The sequence below is a fragment of the Rhipicephalus microplus genome, chromosome X, assembly GCF_043290135.1.
Source record: "Rhipicephalus microplus isolate Deutch F79 chromosome X, USDA_Rmic, whole genome shotgun sequence".
NCBI lineage: Eukaryota > Metazoa > Arthropoda > Arachnida > Ixodida > Ixodidae > Rhipicephalus > Rhipicephalus microplus.
This window is the reverse complement of record NC_134710.1, coordinates 410,400,934-410,416,023: the sequence shown is the minus strand read 5'-3', so window position 1 is coordinate 410,416,023 and position 15,090 is coordinate 410,400,934. Positions and strand designations below refer to the sequence as shown.

Genomic DNA, 15,090 nt, shown 5'->3' with positions numbered 1-15,090 from the left:
GTCTGGAATCAATTTCGTGAGCACGTCTGCAACTCGCACACTCTGCGGGGGTAATTTAAGCAAGCTATGTGCTCTCACTGTTTCTCATTATTTTGGCCCATATTTCTAGCGGCAGGCTAGTCAGCCTTAGAACACCAGATTTAGTTCTCCCAACGGCATTGGCGATTGTTAAATTAGTTAGACTGAGCCATCGCCGGGATAGTTCCGCCATCTATTCATCCATCGCAGGAATCAAAATCTTGTTTGCAATCTAGTGAGATATATACTATCGCCTCGATTAAAGACTTCACTTGGACTTCATCTATACATACAACTCACTACAATAACCATTGTCATATTGGTTCGGTGACACGTTTTCAATATTGGGTTGCTTCCAGTGCTTTTTACTGCCAAAGTGTGAAGTGGACCGCGTCGTCAATGACGTGCCGAATAAACTGATTTAACATGAATGGTGCCAAAGAACAATATACCGAATGTACAGCTGATCTTCACTAAAGAAATTCTAGACATACGTAACTTTGCGTTTGACCAATGATTTGAAACATTTCTATGACAAAATCTCCTATTTTAACAAATCGACAAATAAATAAATTAATAAAATAGGTTAGGGTAGCCTAATGTCTGCAAAATTTTTAAATAGGTAATATAATGTTTATATCACTCATTACAATCAAATGTCAATGCACAGACTTTCATTTGGCTACAAAGAATCTGCCGCATAATTATGACCATGTTGTCGCTGTTGAAAGGGGTTTTCAATGAATAAAAATTGCATCAGATGTGCCCCTTTCTATTTGTAGTCGATATGCGTAGTGTGTACTTGCACGCGTGAGTTGTGATCTCTAATTATAGGCACATCTGCGAAGGAATACGGCAATGATTTGATGCCGCATACTAAAGGCACTACACACCAACTACTGCCGCAAAACGAAATAGCAGGCTCGAATACACGCAGTAAGTTTACTCACTCGTACCCTTCTGGGATCGTAGTTTTTCCTGTTGACTGCAGTTATGCACTGGCGGCGGAGCCCATCGTTTTTCATTACGGAGGGCAATCTGCGCAATCTGAAAACACCACACCTGCACAGTACCGTTCTCTGTTGCACTATGCACGAACAGTGCTGAGAAATTTCTTGCTCTAAGTGCATTCGTTGCTTTCCAATATGAAAACGCCGCAGTGACGCCCAGTCTACTTCTTGTAAAGGGGAGTGGCATGAACAGCCACTTTCTCGCATTTAAGGGTTCCAGAGATGCCACTTCACTCGATAAATAGGCGCAATAGATACACGCCTTGGTATTTTACCACAAAAGGACGTCTACATGTGAAGGATTCCATCGGAAGCCTCTGTACGAGATAAACGTGCCCTCGTCTACTTGTATTTTTTTCTCTTTATCGCTACATGTAACTTCCCTTCTCTCACTCTCTCTTTCTCTCTTGGTCTTTGATTTTATCTCGTTTTGTTTTTCATCACTTCCTTTCCCTCCCTCTGCGTATGACTCCTATGCATCAGTCTCGTCCTGGACATCTTCATCTCCCAACTACCTTCATCAACCTAACTTCCCTTCCTCTTCCCGAGACATTCCATGATGGTGGCCACGCATTACAATAAACTGCATCACCAGTAACGCGTTACTTTTAGGGGCGACGCTCCTTAAGCCGTGGGTAGTTTCGTATGTATGTATGTAGCCACGTAAAGTTTATGATTTACTCAATAGATGGCGTTATGTGTAAATGTACTTGGGAATATTACAACTAGATGGCATTAGTGGTTTTCACAAAGCATATCCACCAAGTGCATGATGATCAGTGGGGCGAAGCGTGCGTCCGTTCGTCTGTGTGTCTAACCCTTAATGCGTTCATCCGTTCTCCCGTCTGTCCAATTGCCCGTGCGTACTTCCATCCGCGGCACCCCTAACGCTTAGCTATATGCGTCGTACACGCTTTCGGATTTATGGGCTGCACTGGCGAAAATGCGACGGGGCGCGGCACAGGGCGAGATGGCATCACAGTGTCGCTCCTGGCTAACGTTCCCAATTACGGACACCTCTCGCTACTCCACCTTATAAATTCAATATGGGATGACTCCCCGCCCCTTCGGAATGGACAAGATTCATCGTTACATTTATATACAAATCGGCCAAACTGGACAGTATCGAGGCATTGACACCCATCTCACCAATCTCCTGTGCCGGAAAGCTTGTGGAAGCCATGGTACGCCAACGTCTTTCCGTCCATCTATAGAACAAGGGGACATCTGCTGATTCGATGTTTGCCTTTCGCCCGCATCTGTCAGCGTAGGACGTCCTGCTCAAGCTTCAACACGACATTATAAAACTGACCACTATGCACTGTAACGATAAAGCCATGCTCGCTCTCGATCTTAGAGGAGCGTTTCGTAACGTCAAATGCAGTAGTATTCCTTCTAGACAGCGAAATTCGGTCACAACGCTTTCTACCTACGAGCCTTTCTATCTAACCCTGCCGATTTCATCCGCCTTATTTCCGTAGAACATGGCCCGTACCTGGTAAGCACACGGGTAAACCCGAAGGAGCCGTTCTGCCTCCCTTACTCTTCAACGTGACCATAAAAACTTCCCCTCTCTTCTGCGCGAGGTGGACGGAATACACCATGGACTATGAGCCGACGATATAGGAATTCGGACTAACACCGGCTCCCTAGCGCAAATCGAAGAGCGCCCACAAAAGGCTGCCCTTCTGGTGATCACGTACCCGATTCGTGTGGCCTAGAGAGCTCTCAAGCTAAATGGACTATTCTCTCGCTATCCCACTTACCTACACCCCCGGCTTTGCTTCCATCTGGTCCGGCCTCATTTATCGAAAAAATTCAGATTCTTGGGCTTCATATAACCTAGTCTTTGGATCCCTAGAGCACAAATAGCAAGCCTCAAATGTACCAGCGAACAAGTGAGCCGTATTATACGGCGGGTATTTACCAAGCTCGGCGGCTTCCGCTGAACCCAGTCCATGCGCCTGGCCCATGCGTTTTTGCTCTGTCATGTCCTGGATGCCTCACCTTATCATCTCCTGCGTCGTCAAAACGTGCACCAGCCGTACATCCTCCTTCATTTAGCATACAAACGAGCACCCAACCTTCCCATTGCCACGTCCGATGGCCGATTCACGGAACTGGGGGTTCATAACTTTTTTATAGAGCTGCGAAGAGCTTATCACGTTAGCCAAATTATTCATCTCTCACAGACGCCCTCAGCTCACCGTCTGCTACACAGGCATGGTCTCAATGCGATTTCTGACGCAGACACTCCGATGCCCATACCGGAACTCTGGTGTCAAAAGCTATCGGTGGAACCGCTACCCCACAACATGTACCCTTACCTACATACCGACCACAGATCACCATGTTCCACAGCCCTACAGGTGCGACACTCCAATAACCCAGGCGTTCTCAAAGTTGACATCTCGCCCCTTTTCCCCTCGGGTCACTTTACGGCCTCCGTGATCACAGAGGGAAAAGACGTCGATGGCCTCTTATTTAGAACCAACACTGTCACGCAAGCTGAGGATTTTGTCATTGTTATGGTCGCCTCGCATCCCACTTCACTTAAATTCAGAGTTTCATAGCCCCACTAGAGGCTCACCTACTTTGGGCAGTCTCTTGACTTTTAACCCTCACCCCATTTGTATAGTATGGCACCCACGCCACTCGGCCTCCTCGATATGAGGCATTGAATGCCACTTCCTGCGCTTCTCTCCCCCGGACCGTTCCTCTCCTTATCCCGATTCGGCATCTGGCATTACCATCCTGAAGCGCTTCAGCGAAATGCTAGGCTATCACCAGGCTTCCCACCACCTCTACCCGGAACCCTCACGTGGTCTGAAGAAAGCGGAAGAGTGAATACTACGCGCCTCCAGACGAACACCTATCTAAGTCCGGCGTTCGTCAAGCATATTTTGCCGGAAATCAGTGGCACCTGCTCAACTTCCCTAGTTCTGGCCGCCACCTAACATGTCGTCTCTTCCTGCCCCACCAACCCCCTTGCTTTTTCATCTCCTTACCGCATCCAAATTAGAAAGGCTTGGGAGGAGTACGTTCTCGGCTACTACGCTTTGGATGCTCAACGCTCCTTTGAAAAAGGCCTTCGGGCAAAGGCCAACTCCATTGGCGTCCCGGAATAAGGTCTTGTCCCTACAGCCTGCAATATGTCACAACTCTCTGTTACATTTCCTGTAATAAAATGTTTCATACCACCACAACAATCCATCCGTCCTTTCATCTGTCCATCCGTTCAGGCTTCCATCCATCTGTCATGTGTCCATGCATCTGTCCGTCCGTGTGTCTGTCTCTCCGTCCATCTGCCCGTCTGCCCATCTGTGCCTCCGTTTGTACGTGTGTCCTTGCTTCTGTCCGTCCCCCCGTCTGCCCGTGTGTTTTTTTATCCTCGCTTAAGTTTGAGCATCTGTCCATCCGTCTGTGCGTCCGTCCGCCTGTGTTTCCATCCATATGTTTTCACCCGAGCGTCATCCGTCCGTCCATGAGTTCATCCGTGCGTCCGTCCTTTGGTTCGTCAGTTCGTTCGTGTCTCCTTCCATCCATGCTTGCTTCAGTACATGGGTCTATCAGTCCGTCCGTTCTTCAATCGGTCCATCCATCCGCTCGTCTATTTCTCTGTTAATCAGTCCACCCGGACGCATGAAGGGATGGAAAAACGCTTCACCCCATTCGTCAACATTCACTTCGTGAAAATACCATAATTTTTTCGGTAACTTAGTGGCGTAAATATGAGTATTCAGGAACTGCAGCGGGTAACGTACTTACCTTAACATATTTCGCTAACGTGACGTGTAAAGTGTATTGTTACTTTTTATTTCAATGACACCGAGCACCTTGCACAAACCTCCTTTGTCTCATAGGTGCCACTTTTCGACAACTTCTGCTTGCGGTTCTTAGATTTTTCAACGGCAGCCTGCTGCTAGCTCTCGGGGTGTTAGGGTACCATCCGAAGCGCCCGCTGATTCAGTGCACGTGGTGACGAATACCGTCAAAAGGCAACCAAGGCAAGCTGTCCCATGCAAGCTGTCCCATGCAAGCTTTGAAATGTACACGGTTGCTTCAGCTGTACAAGCTGCAGCAATAAGAGAGTTCTCCCTGCAATTCCGTAGCACTTGTTATCAACGTTGTTTTCAAAATAAAAGTTTCTTCGTCCGATCAGCCAACTGCAGGTTTACGCTTCTACAGTTTTTTATTAATTTATCTAGCAATGCTAACCTTCAACACCTTCGCGTAAGCATTGACGAATCTGTGGTTGTTGTGCGGGTTAAAAGGAGGGAAATCGTTCCCGAGCGTAAATGTTTCTCTTTAGAATCAAGCCGTTAACGAACGTCTTTAGGAATTCGAAATTCATTAGGAATCCATCTTGTTGGTAGAAGCACACCCTCAGAAAATTCAGAACTAGCGTAAATTTGTTGAGAGATGATTTCTTTGCGGAAGAGCTTGCAACACCTTGAACACTTTCAAGACAATTGTTGGTCAATTCAGCAGCTCTTGCAGTGTTTCAAAGTATACAGCTTTTCAGAAAAAAAGCGTTTGGAAACAGTGGGGAATAATTAAAAATACTTGAGTGTTGGGACGTTACAGCACATACACCAAATGACAACGACTCGATAGATACGGCGTGTACGACACACGTTTCGAAAGTTACCTGTCCTCTTTCACCCCGTGACACGTCTCGCTATTCAGAAGTATTGAAAGTTTTATAAGATGCCTAATACACGTTTCAATATGCGTTTAAAAATTAGACGTGGCTCCACTGCCTGTATTGTGGGGTAGGTTGCGGGCAAGATGATTAAATATTGAAAATTAAATCTATCATAAAATTGCGTTTATTCGGAATACATCGAAGTACACGAAACAACAAATGCAAGAAAACGAAGAGAAATTGTGGAAGATGAGCAATTTAACCCGTGACTGCCACGTTTTAGGGGCGGAGCTTCTAAAGACGTGGGTCTGTACATGCTTGTGTTTTGTTACGTGACCGCCAAGTTTTATGACTTCCTAAGCAGGTGCGTACGGACGGATGGACAGATAGACAGACAGACACAGAGACAGACACACACACAGACTGACAGTCGAATGGAGGATTCACAGTTTACCGAATAAATCCTTCGACGCTTCACCACAATCATCATCATTCACTGTGTGGATATGCTATGATTTTTTATTAAAACAATTTTTTGTTTATTACCCTCTACGATGATATGACCCAACGATTTCTTCAAAACTGCTGTACCTGTGGGATTCAGTGGGCAGCCGTCACACAGTATTCAAACTGGTTCAATAAATTGTTTTATATTCTCGTTCAGTGACAAATGAATACATCTTCCATTCTAGTGTTTCTCTAGACTGAAAGTGCTAAAACTAGACAAGTGAATATTTCAAAGCGCATTTCCTTTAAAAAATCGAGTACTGGAAGAAGAAAAATGACTCTGAGGTCACGCCCCTAAATGACTGATTATTTAATTGTTCTTCATATAAACTTTAAATTTTTCTCTGCCCCATTATATTACCGCCGATTTAATGGCCAATATCCTGTAGTGGGTACAAGCCAAAGCAGAGGTATAAGCAAGCAAGCAAGCAAGCCACCGCGCGCAGACAAGACGAATCGTCATCTTCACCAGCTAGCGCGAGTGGCTCGCTCGACACCCGCCATCGAATGCCTGCCTCGGCTGCGTAAGTGAACGGCATCCACCTCTTACCAATCATGAGCCCAGATACTTCGACTTGCACCGAGTCTCGCCGTCTAGTCGACGTTCACTACTCCCGCTTCTCAGAGGAGTCGCCTTCTCTCAAGGAGCCCTCGTTGGTCTCAACAAATGGTATTCCAGAAGCGGCTAAAGACGTCGTGGCCTGCCCATTCAATCAGTGTGCCCTCGAAGACGTCTTCCCCGACACCCGGTACACTGAAGCCAAGCGAGGTGATAAGGTCGACCAACTACTCCAGTGCGGCTTCCTCTATGGCAAGGGCAGCAAGCAAGCCTTACAGCACAAGCGACTACAACGCTCCGCAAGAAGCCCTCAGCTACATGGTGCTGGGGAGCAGCACAGGATGGCTGCAGACAGACAGGTACATAATGGCATGTTATTTTTCCCGTGGTTTATTTTGCAGCAATCAGTAGAAAAAGCTTCCTGCGTAAAGTCTTCCTGAGTTATTGTTTCATCGATATTGGCGAATTTCGTAGCGACAAGAAAAGATGTTCATCAAGAAGTACCATGATTCGCAATGCAAAGTTAGAGCCAAGAATCAGACTTTTATAATGAATATCGCAAACAACGTGCAACTTGCACGATGTTTGTCGAATCGGAATAGGACAAATTGTGGCTCGCTATGGCGTTGTCATATAAGTGCCTTTGGATTGAATAAATGAAACATTAAGTGACGAGCTTGTTTATTTGGACGCTTCAATTTCTTTTAGCGCCGTCAAAGCCTTTCCACCTTGACATACAGTTCTTGTGCGTAAAGGAAGGGTGCCTCAGGGTTACTGATTTTTTAATATTAAGAAATCCCTGTTCTCCGGAAAACTAACGCCCTATAAATATGCGTGATTGCCAAATTGCCGATGTGGTACATACGGCATACGATGACGCTGCCCACATAGCTTAATAATAGAGAATCGTAGTTAGCACGCAATACCAATGGGTACTACAAATATGCATCGAAAAAAAAGTATCCTGCCATCAATTCATTACTTAGATTTTTACGCTCGCACTCAAGGTCTAGTCTTAAACAAGAATATTATAGGTATTTTGGCACGCATATATTTATTTTCGCTAATCTACAATAACTTTCCGCCTAACTTATTGCCTTCGTAGGGTCAAGTGCACTCTCAGAACAAAGATTACTGAACTCTGAAAGTCATGACCTCTTAGGAACATTTCACGCTTAAAGCAGAATAATTACACTGCGACAAATGAAAGCACTTTTTGCAGAAATCGAAGATGACATTGTTGGTATTGTATTCCAGAAACACAGTTTACTGAGAGTCAAATAAGAAAGATTTCATTATAAGAACTGTAGTATAGCAGCTTACGAACAGGCGTTTTGAAAACTTTGTTGATAATTTTTGTGCTCTAAATGCAGCAAAGTGGCTCCAAACATTCGAAGACTCGAACCAGCATGAGCATCTCTCCCCTGGGTGTGGAAGACGGCACATTCGCTTTGGAGCAGCGCGGCCTCAGCGTATCGCCTTTCGGGTGGGCATTTGAAGCCCGGGCTTGTTAACGGGCTCTCACACGAAGCCAACGGTTGCCGAGGATGTCCGGGATTGAGCAGCTTGGCAGCCATCGCGAAGATAGCCTTGGGACAATCTAACATGATCCCACTGCCAGTCACGTAACGGGCTATTGTGTATTTTAGCGTACTTGTATTATTGTGACTTCAATTTTTATGTATGATTGTAATATTGTTTCTTTTGTTGCAAATAAAGATAATTTCTGGTGAAGTGTGGAATCAATTTCCTGAGCACGTCTGCCACTCGCACACTGTGCGGGGGTAATTTAAGCAACCTATGTGCTCTCACTGTTTCTTATTATTTTGGCCCATATTTCTAGCGGCAGGCTAGTCAGCCTTAGAACACCAGATTTAGTTCTCCCAACGGCATTGGCGATTGTTAAATTAGTTAGACTGAGCCATCGCCGGGCTAGTTCCGCCATCTATTTATCCATCGCAGGAATCAAAATCTTGTTTGCAATCTAGTGAGATATATACTATCGCCTCGATTAAAGACTTCACTTGGACTTCATCTATACAACTCACTACAATAACGATTGTCATATTGGTTCTGTGACACGTTTTCAATATTGGGTTGCTTCCAGTGCTTTTTACTGCCAAAGTGTGATGTGGACCGCGTCGTCAATCACATGCCGAAAATACTGATTTAACTTGAATGGTGCCAAAGAACAATATACCGAATGTACAGCTGATCTTCACTAAAGAAATTCTAGACATACGTAACCTTGTGTTTCATCAATTATTTGAAACATTTCTGACAAAATCTCCTATTTTAACAAATAGACAAATAAATAAATAATAAAATAGGTTAGGGTAGCCTAATGTCTGCAAAATTTTTAAATAGGTAAAATAATGTTTATATCACTTATTACCATTAAATGTCAATGCACAGACTTTCATTTGGCTACAAAGAATCTGCCGCATAATTATGACCATGTTGTCGCTGTTGAAAGGGGTTTTCAATGAATAAAAATTGCATCAGATGTGCCCCTTTCTATTTGTAGTCGATATGCGTAGTGTGTACCTGCACACGTGAGTTGTGATATCTCCAATTATAGGCACATCTGCGAAAAAATACGGCAATGATTTGATGCCGCATACTAAAGGCACTGCACAACAACTACTGCCGCAAAACTAAATAGCAGGCTTGAATACACGCAGTAAGTTTACTCACTTGTATACTTCTAGCCTCTTACTTGGTCCTGTTGACGGCAGTTATGCACTGGTGGCAGAGCCCATCGTTTTTCATTACGGAAAGCAATCTGCGCAATCTGAAAACACCAAATCTGCACAGTACCGCTCTGTGTTGTGCTATGCACAAACTGCAGTGCTTAGCGATTTCTTGATCTATACGTGCATTCATTACTTTCGCATCCAAAAACAGCGCACTCACACCCAGTCAGCTTCTTAAAATCGCGATCAACGTGAACAGGCGCTTTTTCGCCTTTTCGGGTTCCAGAGTCTGCTTCCTTCGATAACTAGTCGCAAGAGATTAACGCTATGGTATATTGCTACAAAATGACGTCTACATGTAAAGGATGCCGCCGAAAGCACATGCACGAGATGGGCGGTCTCTCGTCTATACGTATTTGTTTCTATTTATCGCAACTTGTAGCTTCCTTTCTCTCAATCTTTTTCTCTCATGGTCATGGAGTTTCACTCGTTTTCTTTTAATCACTTCCTTTCCCTTCTTCTGTATATGACTGGTATGCATGAGTCTCTTTCCTTCTCCACATCATCTTCTCCAAACCCTCCTCATCACCCAAAGTTGCTGTTCCATCCCTTAGACAGGCCATGGTAACGCGAACCCGTTACAAGTAACGGCATCACCGGTAACGCGTTACCTTTAGTGGCAAGTCTTCTTGGACCGTGGGCCATGCCGTCCTTCGTGTGTATGTATGTAGCCACCATTCTTACACCATGTCAGCCGCAATAATTTTATGACATCCTCAATATGTGGCATTGGGTTTATATGTCCTTAGGAATATTTTAAGTAGATGGCATTAGCGCTTTCGACACCATATCCACGGGGATATGCTGTCGAAGTGAGTGAATTGTTAGTGGTGCGAGGCGTCCGTGCGTACGTTCGTGTGGCCATTTGTCCGAGCTTCGATCCGTCCGTCACTTCGTGCTTCCGTCAGTTCGTCCATGCGTCCGTGCTTCTGTCCAGCCATGCTTCCATCCCTCTGTCATGCGTCATTGCTTCTTTCAAACCATACGTCCATCTGTCTGTCCGTCCGTCTGCTCCACAATCCGCCCGTCTGTGCCACCGTTAGTGTGTGCGTCCTTGCCTCAATCTGTCCATCTGTTGTCAATCTGTCCGTCCATCCATGTTTAAGTCCATGCATCTGTCCATCCGTTTGTGCGTCCGTCTGTCTGTATGTTCATTCATGCTTTCATCCGTGCGTCCCTCTGCTTCTATACGTCCTTGTGTCCGTCCATCTGTCTGTCCCTTCGTGCCTTCATCCATCCGTGCGTGCGTCTGTCCATGTGTCCATAAGCCCGTTCATTCTTCCACCTTTCCGATCGTCCGCGCGTCCATGCCTCTGTTCTTCCGTCCACCCGGACGCATGGACGGACGGACGGACGGCCGCTTCACCCAACTCATCATCATTCACTCCGTGGAAATGCAATGATTTTTTCGGCAACTTCGTAGAGTAGTTTTGATAATTTGGATTTGCAATGGGTAACGTACTTACGTTAACTTATTTCGTTAACGTGAGGTGTCACGTTTATCATTACTTTTGATTTCAATGATTCCCTGCGCTTTGCACAAAACTCCTTTGCCTCCTAGGTGCCACTTTCTTAAAACTCGTGCCAGAAGTTTTTGTTTTTTATTTTCTTTTTTTGCAAAGGCGGACTATTTGTGGCCTTTCAGGTGCTAGGGCACCTTCCAAAGCGCCTGCCGATTCAGTGCACGTGGCGGCGAATTCCCTTAAGAGGAAACTAAGGTCAGCTGTCCGATAGGAGCTTTGAATTGCAGACTATTGCTTCAGCTGTACAAGTTGTAGCAATAAGAAAGTTCTTCCTGCAACGCCTTAGCACTCGCTATCAACATTGATTTCAAAATTAAACTTTCTTTCTTCGATCAGCCAACTGCAGGCTTACGCTTCTACAGTTACTTGTAATTTTATCCAGCAATACTAACCTTCAACACCTTCGTATAAACATTCACTAATCTGCGGTATTTGTGCGGGTTAAAAGGAGGGAAATCGTACCTGAGCGTAAATATTTCTTTTTAGAATCAAGCCATTCACGAACGTCTTTATGTATTCGAAACTCATTGAGAATCGGTCTTGTTGGTAGAAGCACACCCTCAGAAAAGTCAGAACTAGCGTAAATTTTTTGAGAGATAAATTCTTTGCGGAAGAGCGTGCAAAACCTTGAACATTTTCAAGACAATCGTCGGTCAATTCAGCAGCTCTTGCAGTGTTTTAAAGTATAGGGCTTTTCAGAAAATAGCGTTTAAAAACAGTGGGGAATAATTAGAACTACTTACCTGTTGCGAAGAGTCAGGAAATAGAGCGGATGACAACGTCTCGATCGATAGGGCGTGGACGACACACGTTTCAAAAGTTGCCTGTCCTCTTTCCCTCCCTGACACGTCTCACTATTTAGAAGTATTGAAACTTTTATCATTATATACATCAATATGTGTTAGAATTTATTGATGGCTCCTCTGCCAGTATCGTGAAGTAGGTTGAAGGGAAGATGGTAAATTATTCAAAATGAAATTAATAATAAAAATTACGTTTATTCCGATAACTTCGAGATACAGGAAACAAAAAAATGAAGAAGACGAAGAACAATTATGGAAGATGAGCAATTTCAGAGAGACACGAGGTGTTCCCCAAGAAGCGCTTTTCTCCCCGCTTCTATTTAATATCTTGCTGAGCTCCATTCCTCGTCATCAAAAAGCGAACACGTATGTCTGCGCGGATGACATATTACTCTTTGCATCTGCGAATGACATACAGTGACTTTATACCCTCTTAGAAAAATACTTATCTAATTTGGAGGCTTGGCTAGACAGCATTTGTTTAACTCTTATTGTACAGAAATGTGCAGTTCTAGCGTTCTCCCCGCAAGACAATATAAGTATATCACTGTCATTTCACCAAGCAGATATTCCCCAAGTGCAAACACTCAAGTACTTCGGAATCATCTATGATGGAAAGCTCCACTGCACGATTCATATTTAACATAAGGCGACCGAAGCGTCACGTGCGTTAGGCCTACTTAGAAGGATTAGTAACAGTCGATGGGGCATGCGGACAGACGCCTTAATAATGATTTACCGGATTTACATACGCCGTACACTGTAGTTCGGGTGGGCCTTTTTCTCTGGCGTAGCAGCATGGAACCTGCGTCTCTTTATTCTAATTGAGCGCCAAGCAGTTCGATGGTGTCTGGTGTTACCCAAATTTGTACGAAACTCTGTTCTATATAAGGAATCACAAATTCCTTCTTTACCTGTTAGATTAAAATTATTAATGATTCAAACATTCTTAAGAGTCTATGACTCGTCGATAAGACGAAAAGATTATATATTTATCAGTAATCCAGCTCTGTTTTTATTAAAACATGGCCTCGCTTTCATACCCCTCAGGTAATCGTTACCCAGAAGCTGATGGACCCATTGCAGATAAGACTTAATGATACAGTGCCTACGAGTGGCAGGTTCAGTGAATTAGCCTTATCATATGATGATGTATTTTCTAACCATGCGAAATTACTACCTAGTAATCTTCTGAACGGCATTATTCAAGATCACCTGATTCAAATTGTTGCTATGGTTGTGATAGCAACTGATGCTTTGCAGTGTGAAAAAAAGGCTTGGGTGGGAATTTTTTCTACACAAATACACCGGTCGTTTTAAGCTAGGCATCCTAATTACACCCAAATAATTTAGGCCGAGTTCTTAGCTGTTATATTAGCCCTACGTAAAATTTATTTAACCATTACTTCTTAGGCTATAGTTACAGATTCATTGTCGTTGTGCTCGGCACTAACTCCTTCAACAGATTACGGCATTATAAGATAATTCAGATCACTTGTTTCTAATCATTTGCGAAACCTGCGATTATTTTGGGTGCCGGGACACAGTAATTGTACAATTATAAGTTGCGGACTCTCTGGCGAAAGTTTCTCTGGGAGGTCTAGTACTCTCTCTCCTTCCTGTTACTCCGTTTGTTGCTGCGGCAAGGTTCAGAAAGTATGCATGATCTGTGTTTACTCCAAGCCTCCATTCATCACCGGACTTTCTGCACCTACAGTACCTTTGGAGCTGGAAATGGTGTGCAGAAAGACGAGCTGAACTTGCAATAACCAGAATGCATTGTATAATTTCAACTCGTAAATATATACATGCACAGAGTGGGTTTGGCAGTCTCGCCTTATTGCTCCTATTGCAATGACCTCGAAGCTATCGAACATTTCTTATTGAGATGGCGTTGTTTTTTCTTACACAGAAAACGTATCGAAATTACATTGTGGCAATGTGGTCGACCAGTTTCGTCGGCCATTCAGCATTCATTTGCGACCTTTGCGATGGGGCACTCGGACAGGAATATTTTCAAAGCGGCCGAAAAGTATAAATGCGACTCGAATAGATTTGGTAGGTGTGTCTAACTACTAACAATTTTTTTATTCAGCCTTCCTAGTCAAAAGATTTTCAGTCTCTGGGATTTTACATAGAATAGTGCGACCTAAAATTACAATTATTCGCTTTGGATGCTCAACGCTCCTTCGAGAAAGGCCCTCGGGCAAAGGCCATCTCCATTGGCGTCCCAAATTAAGGTCTTGTCACTACAGCCTGCAATATGTCACAACTCTCTGGTACATTTCCTGTAATAAAATGTTTCTTACCACCACAACAATCCATCCGTCCTTTCATCTGTCCATCTGTTCAGGCTTCCATCTATCTGTCATGTGTCCGTGCATCTGTCTGTTCGTGTGTCTGTCTCTCCGTCCATCTGCCCGTCTGCCCATCTGTGCCTCCGTTTGTACGTGTGTCCTTGCTTCTGTCCGTCCCCCTGTCTGCCCGTGTGTTTTTTTATCCTCGCTTAAGTTGAGCATCTGTCCATCCGTCTGTGCGTCCATTCGTCTGTCTGTCCATCCATATGCTTTCAGCCGAGCGTCATCCGTCCGTCCATGAGTTCATCCGTGCGTCCGTCCATTGGTTCGTCGGTTCGTTCGTGTCTCCGTCCATCCACGCTTGCTTCAGTACATGGGTCTATCAGTCCGTCCGTTCTTCAATCCGTCCATTCATCCGCTCGTCTATTCCTCTGTTAATCAGTCCACCCGGACGCAAGAAGGGATGGACAAACGCTTCACCCCATTCGTCAACATTCACTCCGTGAAAATACCATAATTTTTTTGGTAACTTAGTGGCGTAAATATGAGTATTCAGGAACTGCAACGGGTAACGTACTTACGTTAACATATTTCGCTAACGTGACGTGTAAAGTTTATTGTTACTTTTTATTTCAATGATACCGAGCACCTTGCACAAACCTCCTTTGTCTCATAGTTGCCACTTTTCGACAACTCCTGCCGGCGGTTCTTAGATTTTTCAACGGCGGCCTTCTGCTAGCTCTCAGGGTGTTAGGGTACCATCCGAAGCGCCCGCTGATTCAGTGCACGTGGTGACGAATACCGTCAAAAGGCAACCAAGGCAAGCTGTCCCATGCAAGCTTTGAAATGTACACGGTTGCTTCAGCTGTACAAGCTGCAGCAATAAGAGAGTTCTCCCTGCAATTCCGTAGCACTTGTTATCAACGTTGTTTTCAAAATAAAAGTTTCTTCGTCCGATCAGCCAACTGC

General features: G+C 44.5%; 1 protein-coding gene across 1 annotated transcript; it reads left to right on the top strand.

Annotated features, from left to right (window-relative positions):
* Window positions 1-6,561: 6,561 nt before the first annotated feature.
* Window positions 6,562-8,476, top strand: LOC142777409 (uncharacterized). The gene is made up of 2 exons (XM_075881763.1): window positions 6,562-7,101; window positions 8,116-8,476. Exons 1-2 carry the CDS (start codon window positions 6,739-6,741, stop codon window positions 8,254-8,256), a joined length of 504 nt encoding a protein of 167 aa, XP_075737878.1. The 5' UTR covers window positions 6,562-6,738; the 3' UTR covers window positions 8,257-8,476.
* The last annotated feature ends 6,614 nt before the right edge of the window (window positions 8,477-15,090 follow it).

Bases quoted from the DNA above. Each gene is read 5' to 3' on its own strand.
- LOC142777409 (XM_075881763.1), top strand. From the start codon at position 6,739: ATGAGCCCAGATACTTCGACTTGCACCGAGTCTCGCCGTCTAGTCGAC. The intron at 7,102-8,115 runs GTACATAATGGC...CTCTAAATGCAG, and splicing joins GGATGGCTGCAGACAGACAG to CAAAGTGGCTCCAAACATTC.